At 42.8% G+C, this 14,456-nt stretch overlaps 1 protein-coding gene across 18 annotated transcripts in view; it reads left to right on the forward strand.

The window, feature by feature from the left end:
- The window catches only part of nav2a (neuron navigator 2a), a 250,490-nt gene that overhangs the window by 216,154 nt on the left and 19,880 nt on the right, over positions 1 to 14,456 (forward strand). For 14 of the 18 annotated variants that reach the window (XM_035999241.1, XM_035999249.1, XM_035999234.1 and 11 more), the window contains 9 exons: positions 1,390 to 1,711; positions 2,259 to 2,994; positions 4,163 to 4,382; positions 7,127 to 7,404; positions 8,203 to 8,268; positions 9,018 to 9,062; positions 9,611 to 9,771; positions 10,376 to 10,558; positions 14,327 to 14,379. In XM_035999241.1, coding sequence (XP_035855134.1) covers positions 1,390 to 1,711; positions 2,259 to 2,994; positions 4,163 to 4,382; positions 7,127 to 7,404; positions 8,203 to 8,268; positions 9,018 to 9,062; positions 9,611 to 9,771; positions 10,376 to 10,558; positions 14,327 to 14,379 — 2,064 coding nt within the window. The remainder of the gene's footprint in view (positions 1 to 1,389; positions 1,712 to 2,258; positions 2,995 to 4,162; positions 4,383 to 7,126; positions 7,405 to 8,202; positions 8,269 to 9,017; positions 9,063 to 9,610; positions 9,772 to 10,375; positions 10,559 to 14,326; positions 14,380 to 14,456) is intronic. The other 4 variants (XM_035999237.1, XM_031323760.2, XM_035999240.1 and 1 more) reach the window with 2 other exon arrangements.

Below are 14,456 nucleotides of genomic sequence, written 5' to 3' on the forward strand. Positions count from 1 at the left end.
GGAGAAGAGATAGTATGTGATATTTTCAAGTTATCCGGAGCAACAGTTAATTTCACCTTCGTTCTTTGAATTCAATGGAAAATGTACAAATGTTAATTTGGCAAATTTCATATTGCATTGTGAAATGGTTTTGAAGAAATGTAAACTAGATGCATAAAGTGGTAAACTGATGCAACCGTATCCTTCCACTTGGCCTCATTTCCCTAAACCCAGTCTGTCCCAGCATTCCTCTGCATTCAGAGAAGAATGTGAGACTACAGCTGTGAACTCACAAACACTGATGTTGACTCTGGCCTCAAATCATTAAACACTGATTAAGAGCCACTACGCTTCAGGAAAGTGATCGCTGAGACGATAATATTGTCAGCTGACTCACGTTATTGTGGCTGATGTGGAGCCAGTCGCCATGATGAGGTCGAGGTGCTGAAGAAACAAAAACAAAGGAGCCTTTCTGTCAGTACAGCAGCCACACAGTGCAGGTTGATTAAGTCTGTTTTAAATTCTGTGAGCAGAGCAGCTTGCTGCATTTTTGCAGTGTTGCCTTGGCAACTGCAGAATCAACTTAAAAGCAGCCGTCATCCCTCAAACAGCTGTAATTTACTGTTAGAAAAATAAAGACTCTGGTGAGCTAGCTAAGTTGTACTTTAATCCTCACAAAGGTTAAAAGAAATTTCAAGTTCAGCACTAACTTTCAGTATGTTTTAAGTTGTGAAAAAAGACAAATAAAGTTGTGGGTGATCAGGAACTATTTCCACATGTATAAAGAAGAGTCATCACAGGAGAGAGACTCAAGTGGACTTCTCTGTTGTGAGGGCAGACTTATGTGAGATTTGACTGCCTCAAGACTTGATTCAAGACTTTTAAGCAAAAACTTCTAGTCTCAAATTCTAACCTGGTAAAGTCCCAGATCAAGTGTAAACAGCAGCAGGCAAGCTGCTACAAGCACTGGTCTTAGCTACCTACTGTAAAACACACTAATTACGCAACTTTGGAGGAAAATATTTAAATATCTTCACAATTCAAAAGGCTCTTGACTCTTCTTGACTTGCAATTTGCTTATCAAGACTCAAAACTTATGACTTTAAGTTCAAGTCTCTCTCGCAAAAATATGAGCTGCCCACCAAAGCTAAATCAGCAAAAAAATGCTTCTCTCACATTTCAAATAAGGAGGAAAACTCTTTCTGCTCCGGCCCTGATGTGGTCAATGAGCTTGCTGACTAACTGCTCAGGTGATGGTAATGTGGATGCTGGCAGGATTACACAGCGTGATGGCTGTGGTCATAAAATGGAGTGCTTTTTGGAGGCACTTGGCAACCTCTCATAAAAGACGCTTTCTTCAGCAGTAATAAATCTGACCTACTTGGTGTGTGTGCGTGTGTGTGTTCCCAGCCTGTGACGGATGCAGAGAAGCACTCGGCCTCCACAGCGGTGCACCAGGCCTGGTCAGGCGACGAGGTGAAGAGGCCAGACGGCGGGTCAGACTGCGGGGTCAGCAGGATGGAGACAGGCTCCAAGTGGAGCCGCCGGAACCCTTCTGACGTCTCTGACGAGTCAGACAAGGGCGGCTCGGGGAGGAAGACCCCCTCCGTGTCCCACACGGGCTCTTGGAGGAGGGGCATGAGCACTCAGGTGGGGGTGACATCCCCTCGGACTAAAAGCACCAGTAGCACAGGCTCCATGAGCTCCAGTGGCCTCAAGACCCACAGTTCAGGTAACACAGACATCCACCACCAATAATAGTAAAACAAATATATAAATGTTTAAATATATCAAAAGATAAATACAAATTTTCCAATTTACTTCACTTGATCCTATCTGATACACCTGTATTCTGCTCATCATTCTTTATCTCCTCACTTTTGAAATTAAATAAGTTTTTTTTTAAAAGATGCAACTTGTTCATCTACTGAAGTGGTTCTCAAACTTTTTCACATAAAGGACCCCTAAACTGACACAAATCGGACCACGGTTTTGTCCCACATTCCCTTAAGGATTTTTGCTTTAACATGTTTTATTACGAATGTGTAACACCCATGACCAAAATAGTCATGTATTCTGTCATTGTGTTGCTTATAGATGAAATTATAGTGAAAATAAATTATTCCCCTTTTTGCTGGGGACCCCTTGGAACCCTCTCAATGACCCCTGGGGGTCTCTGGACCTCACTTTGGGAACCACTGATCTACAATATGAGTGTAACATCATGTAACAGTAGCACTGTCACACCCCGCTGATGTCTCATTCTGTGTGTCCTGCAGGTAAGACAGATGACGTCAAAGTGTCAGAAAAGGGTCGTCTCTCTCCTCGTCCTAACGGCCTTCACCGCTCGCCCTCAGACGCAGGACGCAGCAGTGGCGATGAGAAGAAACAATCAATCCCCACCAGCCGCACCTCCACGACAAACGCCCTCACACACACCGTTTCAGACCCCCACTCCCACTCCCAGACACATACGCTCACCTCACACACCTCACGCACCCCAACCAGCACCTTCGGCTTCAAGAAGCAGGGCCATGGGATGGTAACCATTGTTACTGCCAGCGGCGCCACCATCACAAGTGGCTCAGCCACCCTGGGGAAGATGCCCAAGTCTGGGGCACGATCGCTTGCAGGAGGGTTAAAGGCCAGTGGGCAGGATGGCGGGTCGGCGCTGGGTCACCACGACGACGGCTTCCTCCCCATGAGCGCCCGCTCCACACTGCAGTACCGCAGCCTGCCGAGACCCAGCCGCTCGGGAGCAGCCGCCCGCAACGGAAACCGCTCCTCCACCAGCAGCATCGAGGCTGCCGTGCTCTCCGTCACGACTCACGGGAAAAACTCAATCAGCATCTCCAAGGCAAACGGCACAGGAGGCCTGATGGCCAATCAGACGGATCGGGAGAAGGGCGTCTCTGACATCGACCTTCTCAGGAACGGAGTCGTGATGCAGAGTGGAGGAGCAGCGACTGTTCCTCTGACTGGAAGACAGCCGGTTTCTTCACCGACACTGCGCAGGTGAGCATGCACACACTTAGCATAATTAACTTAAGTACCTCAGCTTACAAAACATAATTTGTACTGTCAGTGATCCTGCAGACACAGTGACGGCTAACTGATGAGCCATACTAAGTGGGGCCTTCTTGTATGGGCTTGAATTTACCCACATACAGCACATACACACACACACACACACACACACACACACACACACACACACTCACTCTCAGTAAGTTTAAATCAGGCCATTGTGAAAAGCAGGCTTTGAGATGGGCTGATCAGCTGCCAAGCCTCAGCCTTGGTGGTGCAGGGGGGAGGGTGGAGGAGGGAGGGTGTGGTGCTGGGTAATGGGAGCTGAGTCTTACCTCAGCGCTCTGCCCTCATTAATGTGAGGGAGTGATAACTCTTCAAAGACACTGTGTGCTGCCATTATCGCCCACCACGGCTCCAGTCGTCATAGCCTGCCATTTAACTCTAACCCAGGATTAGCAAAACCAGGAGAGAGTCCTCCCTCTGTGTGTGTGTGTGTGTGTGTGTGTGTGTGTGTGTGTGTGTGTGTGCGTGTGCGTGTGTGTGCGGCTGAGCACTGACTCAACCTTTTCTGGCTGCAAAATAAATAATAATAATAATAATAATAATAACTGGTGTTATTGTCCTGTTTGCGGCAGGACCTTAAGGATGGCAAACTCAGCCAGCCTGCTTCAATGCTTATTTGATCCATAACAGCCATGAATATTTACATGAATTTTGTTGTTTAATTTGCTGTTAATATCCATAATCTCTAGAGGATGAATCCTAATTATTTTTCAAACCCCCATGTCCTTACACAAAAAAGATAGTCTGAAAACTTTGTTAGTAAAAAGCTATGTGGAATAATCAAGTGTTAAAATATGTAATTATGTACAACATACATTACAAAACATGTAGATGTAGACACTAATAGATTGATTAAAACTTTATATCATATCTCTCTATTAAGGTTACACATAGACAGAATGTGCATCTTTTGCTCTATAGAAATTCAAATATTGTTCATATGTTTATATTCTGCCTCTTGTTAATTGATTATGTGATTTGTTAAAATTCACAGCAATGAAAAGAATATTATATGACATCCTTTGCTTCAGTCCTGCAAGTACTTTAGTCCCAGTTCTCACCCTTCCTCCCCTCTCTGCTTTTCCACCAGGTTGTTTGGTGGGAAGCCCAGTAAACAGGCTCCCGTCACCACGGCTGAAAACATGAAGAACTCCACTGTTATCTCCAACCCCCACGCCACCATGAACCATGTGGGCACGGTGCTGGAGTCCCCTGACGGAGGGCTGGGAGGCGTGGACAGCGAGACCAGCAGCCCCCTGTTTGGAGGCAGAGTGCAGGGAATAGGGATGGGGACGCTGGGCAGCGAGCAGGTGAGCAAGAACATATAAACATGTTTATTCTTTGGCTTTTAGATTCACAAGTCTTTCCTTTAAAACGACAGAAGTAGACTGGCTAATCTTTAGAACTGAGTCACGGGAGCAGCTACTTATTCATTTGTTAAGCTGCTATTTTTAGCTCTACACATTCTCCAACTGCCCAGCCCCCATTACTTACCATCAGAAGAGGGAAAGCATTTTTTTGCCTTTCTTTTGAGTTTATTTTGGAGTTGCATTTGAGTTATTTTTAGCCATGCTAATGTCGGCCTGTTGGTCGGCCCACCACTTTGGTCCGGACTGCAACATCTCAACAACTATTGGAGGGATTGCCATGACATTATGTGCAGTCATCAAAGTCCTCCTCAGGAAGAATTGTAAAAAATGTAAGCGATTCCTTAAAGTGGCTACATTACATTACATGTCATTTAGCTGACGCTTTTATCCAAAGCGACTTACAATTAAGTGCGTTCAACCCTGAAGGTTCAAACTCCAGACAACAAGTAGTAAGTGCAAGTATACTAGCTTTAAATAAGCAAAGCTACAAAGAGCCATATGAAAGTGCAGGTTCAAGATTTTTTATTTTATTTAATTTTTTTAATGTTTATCCGAGGTGTAGTCGGAAGAGATGTGTTTTTAGCTTTCTGCGGAAGATGCATAGGCTTTCGGCCATCCTGATGTCAATAGGGAGCTCATTCCATCATTGAGGAGCCAGGACAGCAAACAGTCGGGATTTCGTTGAGTGATTAGTTCTCCCTCGCTGTGAGGGGGCAGCAAGCAGGTTGCAGAGCTTGGCTGATGCAGAGCTACAATCAATTTCTTTTTTTTTTTTTTTTTTTTTTATAAAACCAATGTGTCAAATGACAATGTGAAGACAGTCAGACAATGTGAAAGGGGTTTCTTGTTGTGATGATCCTACAGAGAACAATCACCTGAATCTGCAGCTCCCTTCAGGCTTGATAGGGAGTTTCAGCTTATTGTTTAGCTGTCTGGTAGCAACTTTACGGTTTTGGTTCACTCTCACTAATCTCCGTGTTGTTTTGTAGCCAGCAGCTGTTTTCAGCCAAAATGCTACTGTACGCTATTTGCACAAATCCCAGAAGTTATAGACGAGCTGATGAACATAGGGGAGCATTCAGCAGCTAAAGAGCCAGATATTTCTCTCAGGAGTCAGTAGAGACAAAAACAAAAGAGAGAGACTGAATACTGAGTTTACAGAAACACAACTCCAATGAATTATAATCCGTAATTGCTGGATGTGTAAATAAGAAACTGTTTGCCAACAATAACTGTTTTCCAACAACTGTTTGCCAACAAGTTCACTATATCAACTTAAAAGGTTATATGTCAATGGTGTGTTCACAACTTGTTTTCCTTGTACTCTACGTGGCTAAAAGAGTTGTTGCAGGTTTAACTTCATCGAGCTCTATCATCCGGTCAACAGAATTTGTCTAATACTTTGATTTATGTTTGCAAAACTAACGGCATTCCCATCAGCTTCAGCTTGACTTTAATGCTAATTAGCATGTGTTAGCACACCAAGCTGGGAGCGTGCCTATCTTCCCACAGCCCTATGTTCCCACATTTCTAAGATTTTTTTTTCCACTTAAAATTAGGCCCTATGTTCCCACAGCCCTGTGTTCCCACATTGCTAAGATTTGTTTTTCAAAATTAGGCCCTATGTTCGCCTAACCCACCCTAACCCTAACCTTTGAAGGGAAATGTAGGAACACAAGACTTAATTTTGAAAATGTCCTAGAAATGTGGGAACATAGGGCTGTGGGAACATAGGGCCTAATTTCCAGTGAAAAAAAATTCTTAGAAATGTGGGAATGAAGGGCTGTGGGACCGTTGGGATGTGGGAACATAGGGCTGACCCCACAAACTAAGAAAACAACCACCGTAAACATTATCTGCTAAACATCAGCATGTTAGCATTGTCATTGTGAGCATGTTAGCCTGCTGATGTTAGCCTTACAGAGCCTCATCACATATGTCACACTATATGTGTATGTTACTGTGTTTCTCTACAGAACTGCCTATCTTTAATCATGCACATTATCAATAGTATCATATTTCTGATCATTTAACTTTAGAGCTACTGTCATTTTCACACTTTACCTATGAGGTTTGTGGTCACCTGTCAAACCAGAGGATTAAGTTTGGGTTTAAGATTGAAAATGATTATGTCATTTTAAGCTTAGAGAAGATGTATGTGTTGAAGGTGTTTGTGAGCTAACGACGAGGCTTTGGCAGGGACACGAGGATGATTTTGTTCACACCTGACTAATAGCACAAACCTGTTTTTTTTAACTACTTATTATGAGTTTGTTCAGTGAAAGTACAGATGGGAAGTGTAGGTACTTGTTTGACTAACTGTAGGCTACGTATTGCAGCAGAGCAGCAAAGTGCGAGCATGCTCAGTCATGAACTCACCGTTACCTTCTCACATGATTCATAAGACTTCATCAGACTGTGTCTCAGTCATATAGTGACTCACGGGCATTGTTTTTAAGTCATGTCTTTACAAACAGTAAGCATAGGTTCAAAAGTTTAGTACTTGTGTCATAGCAAATAGACGATCAGATAAAAGTGAAAATGCATTAAAAAAAAACAGAGCAAAGCAGCAAATGTAAGATGATTTAATGAATCCCTTAAGATATTAAAAGACTAATTGTTTCAGCACTAGAACACACAGACTTTTTAAAAACCAATATAACGTCCTCTCCACCCCTCCACAGGCCTCCAGTCCAGGCTCAGTCTACTCCTCCACCGGCCCCTCCAACAGCCTGACGTGGGGCACCACCTTCAGCAGCTCCTCCGCCCAGAGCAGAGAGAGCACGCTGGGCGGGCACGGCGGGACAGGCAGCAGCATGGGATACCCCTCCGTCAGCAGCATGCACACCAGCAGCGAGTCCATCGACATGAGCCTGGGCAGCGCCAGCCATGGGACGCACAGGGAGGACACCCTGTCTGCTCTGGGCCGTGCCGGCAGTGTCAAGACCGGCATGTCTGAGAGGTGAGAAACACAGAAAAGTGGGGGACTATTGGGAGTCCCATTTTTTGGGAAGTGAAGCAGTTTCAAAATTCTGAGAAGAAAAACATAAACCGGAAAAATTGAATGCTCTATTTGTTCTTTTAGAGGTCACATATTGTTTCTTTAATACTTCTAATTCATTGCATTTCAGACGTAAATATTACTTGTTATTTTGCAGGTTAAAGTTTTACATACAAAACGTACGATCAGTTTATAAAATAGAAGTCCTTTTAAAGATTAAATAATCCGTCAGTTTATAAAAGTACTTCAAATGAGCTTCACCTCAACCAGCTGAAAGATTAAAATGCTGCTAACACTTTAATGCATCTGTAATAAGAATCCCCTAGAAAAATGAGTGTATAATATAAAGCTTTGAAAGGGGTCATTCTGCATAATGAGTCATTTTTACTTTATATACGTAATTAAGTACATTTTGCTGGCGAGGTGTCGCTTCTTGTTTGTTGTTCTGTCTTCCACTCGAGCAGAGAAACAAAATCCCGTGGCGTCCTCAGTCAACTACACAGTAATTGTGGTCATTGTAGCGGATTCCATCCTGACAGGTTGACTGCGTAATGTGACAGGAATGTCTCAGAGGAAACTTAATAGCATCTGCAGTCGAAGCTTTGAGGCCATGACATCACCCTCCGTCCTCACTGTGTTTTCTTATTAACTTCATTGGTGAAGTATTTCGCAGTTGACCTGTTCTGAAGGATTCACTTTATTCTCTAAAACTTTCTTTCTCTGTGTCTGTTGTGCGTTTTCCTTCCTGTCCTCCATCAGTCCCCTCTCCTCCCCATCCGCTAGCCCTATATTCAGCCGAAACACGCTACCTCGGAAGCAGGACAGGTAAATGTACCTGTGTGCAGCTGTGGAGGTTCCTACTAAACCACCGCCTGCTGCCACACAGAGAGCATCACATAGAACCACAGAGAGAAGCTGTGCGGTAGCTTGTTGTATTTTATGTATTTTTTGTGCGTAGGTGTGTCGCTCTGTGTGGTAGTTTGTGGTTATTTGTAGGACCTCTAGCTCCTGTATGAATGGGAATTTATGAGCGAGTGTAAATGTGCGGTTGTCTGTGTGGATGTTGGCAGCTTCACTGTTTTTGTTTGGCGGTCTGTGCTCACATGCTGCCACCTTGTGGATGGATGTGCATTTACCCAATAGCATGGGCATAGAATGTTTATCATTGATTTTACACTGCAAAAATGTCAAAGAATGTTTTACCATTTCCCTAAAAGTCTTATTTTTTGCAAAGAATTTAAATATTCAGCCAGTACGATGAATTAATTGAAACTGTTTAAAGTATTTTCTGTAATCGTGTTTCTTTATTCCAATGTAGCCTTAGTCTGCTTTCTTTCTTGTGAAAAGTTGAGTTTTTTCAGTTGTCTTAAGAAAAGAGAGAGCGATAGAACTAAAATCCAATATTACATGGCAAGATCAAGATTTATTTGCAGTGTTTAAGTTGGGATGTACTAGTGACGATGAGAAGAATATCTTTGCAGGTTAAAAATAGCATTAGGTAGTCTTTAAGAAATGCAGCTACTTGTTTCCTTGCCTCCTTTGCTTTCCTCCTCTGAAGTGTTTCTCTCCTACAGCGGGCCACACTGTGGTAGAAACACTCTGCCTAAGAAAGGACTCAGGTACTAACTTCACTTCCTGCTGGACTATTGCGCCGTTACACACTGCTTCACCAAATTGTCTACTGTCTCTCTTTTATTTCTGAGTCTACATTCACTCTTAGGGGCTTGTGCTCACGCTTAAAAAAAGAAGAAGCTTTTGACGTTTCTGTTTGGCACTTGGCACATGTGTTGTGTTGTGCTTCTGTGACGAGGCATGTCACTTTGTCGTGGTAAAGAGCTGTCACTGTGTTGTGCTGTAGCGGGCCTGATTTTGGGGTTCAAATTTCTTTGGCTTCTTTTCTGCTTTTTTTCTCCAGTTTATGTTGCTCACAGCTGAGAATCAGTCTTATGTTCACACTGTTGTAATTTGTTGTTTCGGAGTTTGATTCATCCTGTTAGATCCCGGCTACTAATCTGGCTGCTTAAGAGAAAAAAAAATCCACCTCACTGATTGTAAAAAGTCAGAAAAATCAGAATCACCTTGTCCTGTAAAAACACAGAATCCACACTGCACCTGTTCTGTTTCGTGTCCCCGCCTCCACTTAATTTTTTTCTTTGACTTCCTGTAGGTATGGCCCGTCCGCACAGCTGCGAAGCCACGAGGAGGCCCGTGATTGGCTGCGCTCCCACTCCACCAGCGGGCTGCAGGAATCAGTCGGTAACTCCCCGTTCTCCCCCAGCTCCAGCCTCACCTCCCCCTCCGGCACTCGCTTCAACTTTGGACAGCTCGGTATGCCACACACACACACACACGGTCTCACACACACACACACACACACACACACACACACACACACACACACACACACAAATCCAGCGCTCCATGTGTATTTACTTCAATCACACAGTACATTTGTTCTCTGTTGGTTAAGACAAACTCGAGCCTGTAAAACACTTTTCGAACACAGTGCATGAATTAAAACCGCATTGCCATCAAGCTGTTGACAACTAGGAGGTTGCCGTTTTTATGTGAGAGAAACTCAACCTGATTTAGCATCTATTTGATACACATGGCTCAAGTCATATACTGAATATTATCAGTGGATTAACTCTATGAAGCAGAAATGCCAAACATTCTCTGGATTCATCCTCTCAAACGAGAGAAGTTGTTGCTTTTCTCTGTTTCACATCATTGTAAACTGAATATCTTTGGGTCTGGGGCTTGTGGTGGACGAAACCAAAAAAAACCAATCTGATGGTGTTACCTTGGACTGGGAAATTATAATTGCCATTTTCACAGTTTTTGCTGACTAAACAATAGATTCCCCAAAATATGTCAATGATGAAAAGAAGTCCTCACTTGACTTATGTCATTTCATATGTCATTTTCACAGCATCCAGCCCGACCTCGGCAGCTCAGATCAACCTCGCTGGTGTGCGCAACAACAGCCTGACCAATCAGGACGGCTCCTATGAGCCGTGCAGCGACAACCGACTGAGAAACTCCTGCATGTCGCTTGACGAGAAGACTCGCACCATGAGCCGATCGGGCTCCTTCAGGGACGGCTTTGAGGAAGGTAAGAGGAGACGAGAGAAAGATGGATGAATATTCATTGACTCTGTGTGAGTCCTGGCCCTGGTCTTCCAATGTTTGGTGTAATCTGTAATTACAGTGTAATCCTTTTCCAAAACCTGCGTTCCCCCCCCCGTCTCTCTATGACTCTGAAGCCTCCCCTTCCTCATTCCACATCCCTGTGCCAAAAGAATTATTATTCTGTTTGTTTAGAGAATATTAGAAAGGATTACAACCGCACCTCTAAGAAAAGCCCTTCATCCCCTTAGAAATCCATAATCAGCTTTGGTGCCGCTTTGTTTTTTTCATAAGCTTGTGTATTGGGAAAAGTACCCAGCCGTGCTTTTCCCACCAGCAGGCAGACTCCCCGCTCGGGCGAGGTTGCTCCGCTGCTCAATCCTCAAAGCTATAGAAACAGAGCGCTTTGAATTAGAGGAACAGACTGGGAGTGAGTACGGCGTAGTATCGTGTTGAAAATGGTTCCCCTAATGGAAAAAAAACCTGCCTTAAACACTTAAATAATGTTAAATAGCCACAGTTGGTCGTGAACTTGGATTTCAGCAAACTGCAATATAAAAAAGAAATGCTAATGCAACGCAAACCATTTACCACAAATGAATGCAGCCAGAAGACATTTGCTATTAAAATGCTCACGGCTCAATTTTTCAAGGTGACAAAAACTGTGTAATCAACAGGTAAATCCCAAAGGTTTACGCTCCTTCTTTCAAGGTTGTATAAAGGTATTCTGGGAAATGTAGTTAATAGGTAACTGTCTTAAAAACCTCACAGATCGCAATCACAGACTGACAGTGTAAAAAAAAAGACGAGAGCTAAGAGTTGGAGAGCAAATCCAGTGACACTGAAACTGGTTTTGTAAATGCACCCCGGGGGAATCAGCTGTGAGTTTTCTTTAAAGTGCTCATATTGTGCTTTTTGGCTTTTTCCTTTTCCTTTATTTTGTTATATATCTTTTTTGTGCACATTATAGGTGTACAAATTGAAAAAGCCCAAAGTCCACCCCAAAGGGACTTACCATCTCCGACAGAAAACACTGTTCACAAACTGCTCCAAACAGCTCTATTGTAGTCCAGCCTTTACTTCAGAGACAAACTTTGTAATACGTTATAATGCTCGCCTAGCTGCTAGCGTGGCTCCCTCATACCCTGCTTCTGACTGGCTAGTAGTCCTTACCTAGCTACTGCAGCATGTGCGACTCCCAACAAAGATGGAACAGAAGTGTGATGCCCCACTCTGTAGCTAAAACACTTTTTTTTTTAAATTAAACCATGTAAACCTATTCTGATATAACCCCTAAATACAATTGTGAACCTGAAAATGAGCATCATATGAGCACTTTATGAAATCTGGTAAATCTTGACTTCATCTTGAAAGCTTAGTTTTCTTTACCGGATTCTGAAAAAAAACATCCTTTCAGAATCAGGATGTAGTATGTATATATAGGGCAGGTGTATCACGTGAAATAAACATTCAGAATGCTAAAAGAGGTTACTCATAAAAACCCTTCAACATCAATATGTCCACATTGTAAGAACCAGCAAATGCAAACTACAGAAAAACAGAGTAATATCACAAACGAGACTAGTTGCTTCCCGTCAAACAAAGTGATTCATGTTTAGATGATTCGCCACCTCTTTTAACTGCTGAACTACTCCAACAGATAACTGTAAGATGATACATTTTGCAACTACATGACCTTTATGACACAAAATGTATTTGGAAACTGATTTACGTAAGTTGTTTTCCATCATTAAATCCAGAAGCAAAGACCAGTGAGAGCCCACTGAGCACCGTGTTTGTCTAATCATGTATATGAAGGTTCATTATGTTGTCTAAGAGAAGGAGACAGCTATCAATCATCTATCGTACAGCCGACTTTAAAAGACATTTGTCTCAAGCAAATGCATGTTGAGCTTTTCCCGACATTGTGACGCTACTATACAAATGCACAGGTAGCACACACCAAATTTGCACATGCACAATTACACAGGCACAAACTTATAATTATTGCGCCCTGTCTTCCCTTTCAGAGGAGGAGATAATTACAGGGATCACAGTGAGAAGCATGAGAGAGATGCGATAACATACAAGAAACCATTACTCTCTCCGTCTTTGTTTGTGTGTTGGATCGCAGTGTGTAGGTCTGCGAGGACATGCGGTTTGTGTGTACATGTATATGTTGCTGAGGTGTAGAGTTACCCGGCCGTTGTTAGACTGACAGGACAAAGGTCACATCATCCACCCAACACTTTGTCAGACCTGTCCTGTGTGAGAGCAACACCACCACACACTGTCACTTCATCCCCTTCACCGGCACCCTCCCACACACCTTTATATATGCTCACCTTCTCCTTTTGTCTGTAGAAACCATATTTTACAATGAAGACGTGTTTACAGGTTATGTAGTTCTCTTAGAGATAGATGCTCAAAAAGTATAAATTGAGATTAATGGTGTTTACATTAGTAATTATCACCACCTTTCTGTTCCCATTTTCTTCTTATGAGACAGTCTTGTACAATACATCATCTACGTAACCATGGATGAAAACAATCTGTACATTTTTTTCAGGTCGATTTTTCTCACAAATCAATGACCAATTCGCATGTTGATTTTTTTTTTAACTGTGTTAAAAATGCATTCAGTTTCACAGAATGTTACAAAAGAAAGTATAGAAAGTGCAGATTCTCAATGCTAACACAAACAGCAACATATACACATGGGCCATCAATAAAAAGGTCAAAGTGGCAAAAATGCTGAAGAGCCGGATTGTCAGTTTGTAGGAAAGAAAGAGTACAACTCTACCTGAGAGCATGTCAAGTCTTTCTATCCTGTATAAACTGGATTTAACAGAAAAGGGAAAGTAGCAAATTTCCACAAAATCATCACCAACAAATGACTCTGTCCAGTGGCAGGCCAACTTGGTAGAAGTTATATAATGATAATATCTCACAAGGTTACACAAGATCATATCACAATAACATACTGTAGTAATTATTGCCCACCCCACATACAAAGAAATGAAAGTCATCCCTCAAAAAAACATGTAACATGTCAAACATGTCATTTATTGTTTTATCTATGAATGTATTTTCAGTCAAAAGACTAATCGTTTAATCCAGTAATTCTTGCAGCTCTAATCCATTCAGGTCTAAAAACTTTGAGTAAAGTTAAAAGATCTTACATAAATTGATTGATGTGATTAAACCAGGCATCAAATAAATATTCTCCTTTTCATGTGGCTGCCAGCAGCACACCTTGCTGTCTAGACCAAATTAAGATAAACTAATGTCTGTTTTTTCTTCTGTGAAGAGAATGAATGAATGACTCTGCTGGGATCAGCCCAACCTCTCTGTGTGGTTGATGACATCACACTGCTGATCCTTTCTGATCTGCTCCCAAGCAGGGAACAGTGCTAGCGTTGTGTCCCGGCCTCTCATGTGTGATTAGTGGCTGAGTCATTAGCAGAGTAATGCTCAGGCTGTCATTAGTTACGCCAAAGTCCGACTGTAACGTGTAGGCGTTTTATCTTTATGGCTGCAGAGCTGCAGTCATTATGTTCCAGGAGGAGGCGGGAAGATGGGTCGGGGCGGGCTGGAGGAACTGGGAACACTGGGACGAACAGTGTTGGGTGGGCAGGGTTGGAGCGGAGTGGGTGGTTTGTGTGGGAGGGGGTATGTTGAGAATCATGGTACTGTTGTGTGTACAGATGTACTTTCTAATCCCCACTTTTGCTTGTGGTTTTTGTCTCTTCAGTTCATGGATCATCCCTGTCTCTGGTCTCCAGCACGTCTTCCATTTACTCCACAGTGAGTACACAAAACGTCAACTGGAAATGGATGGTTAATCCTGGTGCATATTATACCTTTAATACTGATACAGTATA

This window comes from Sander lucioperca, chromosome 3, assembly GCF_008315115.2.
Source record: "Sander lucioperca isolate FBNREF2018 chromosome 3, SLUC_FBN_1.2, whole genome shotgun sequence".
NCBI classification, from domain to species: domain Eukaryota; kingdom Metazoa; phylum Chordata; class Actinopteri; order Perciformes; family Percidae; genus Sander; species Sander lucioperca.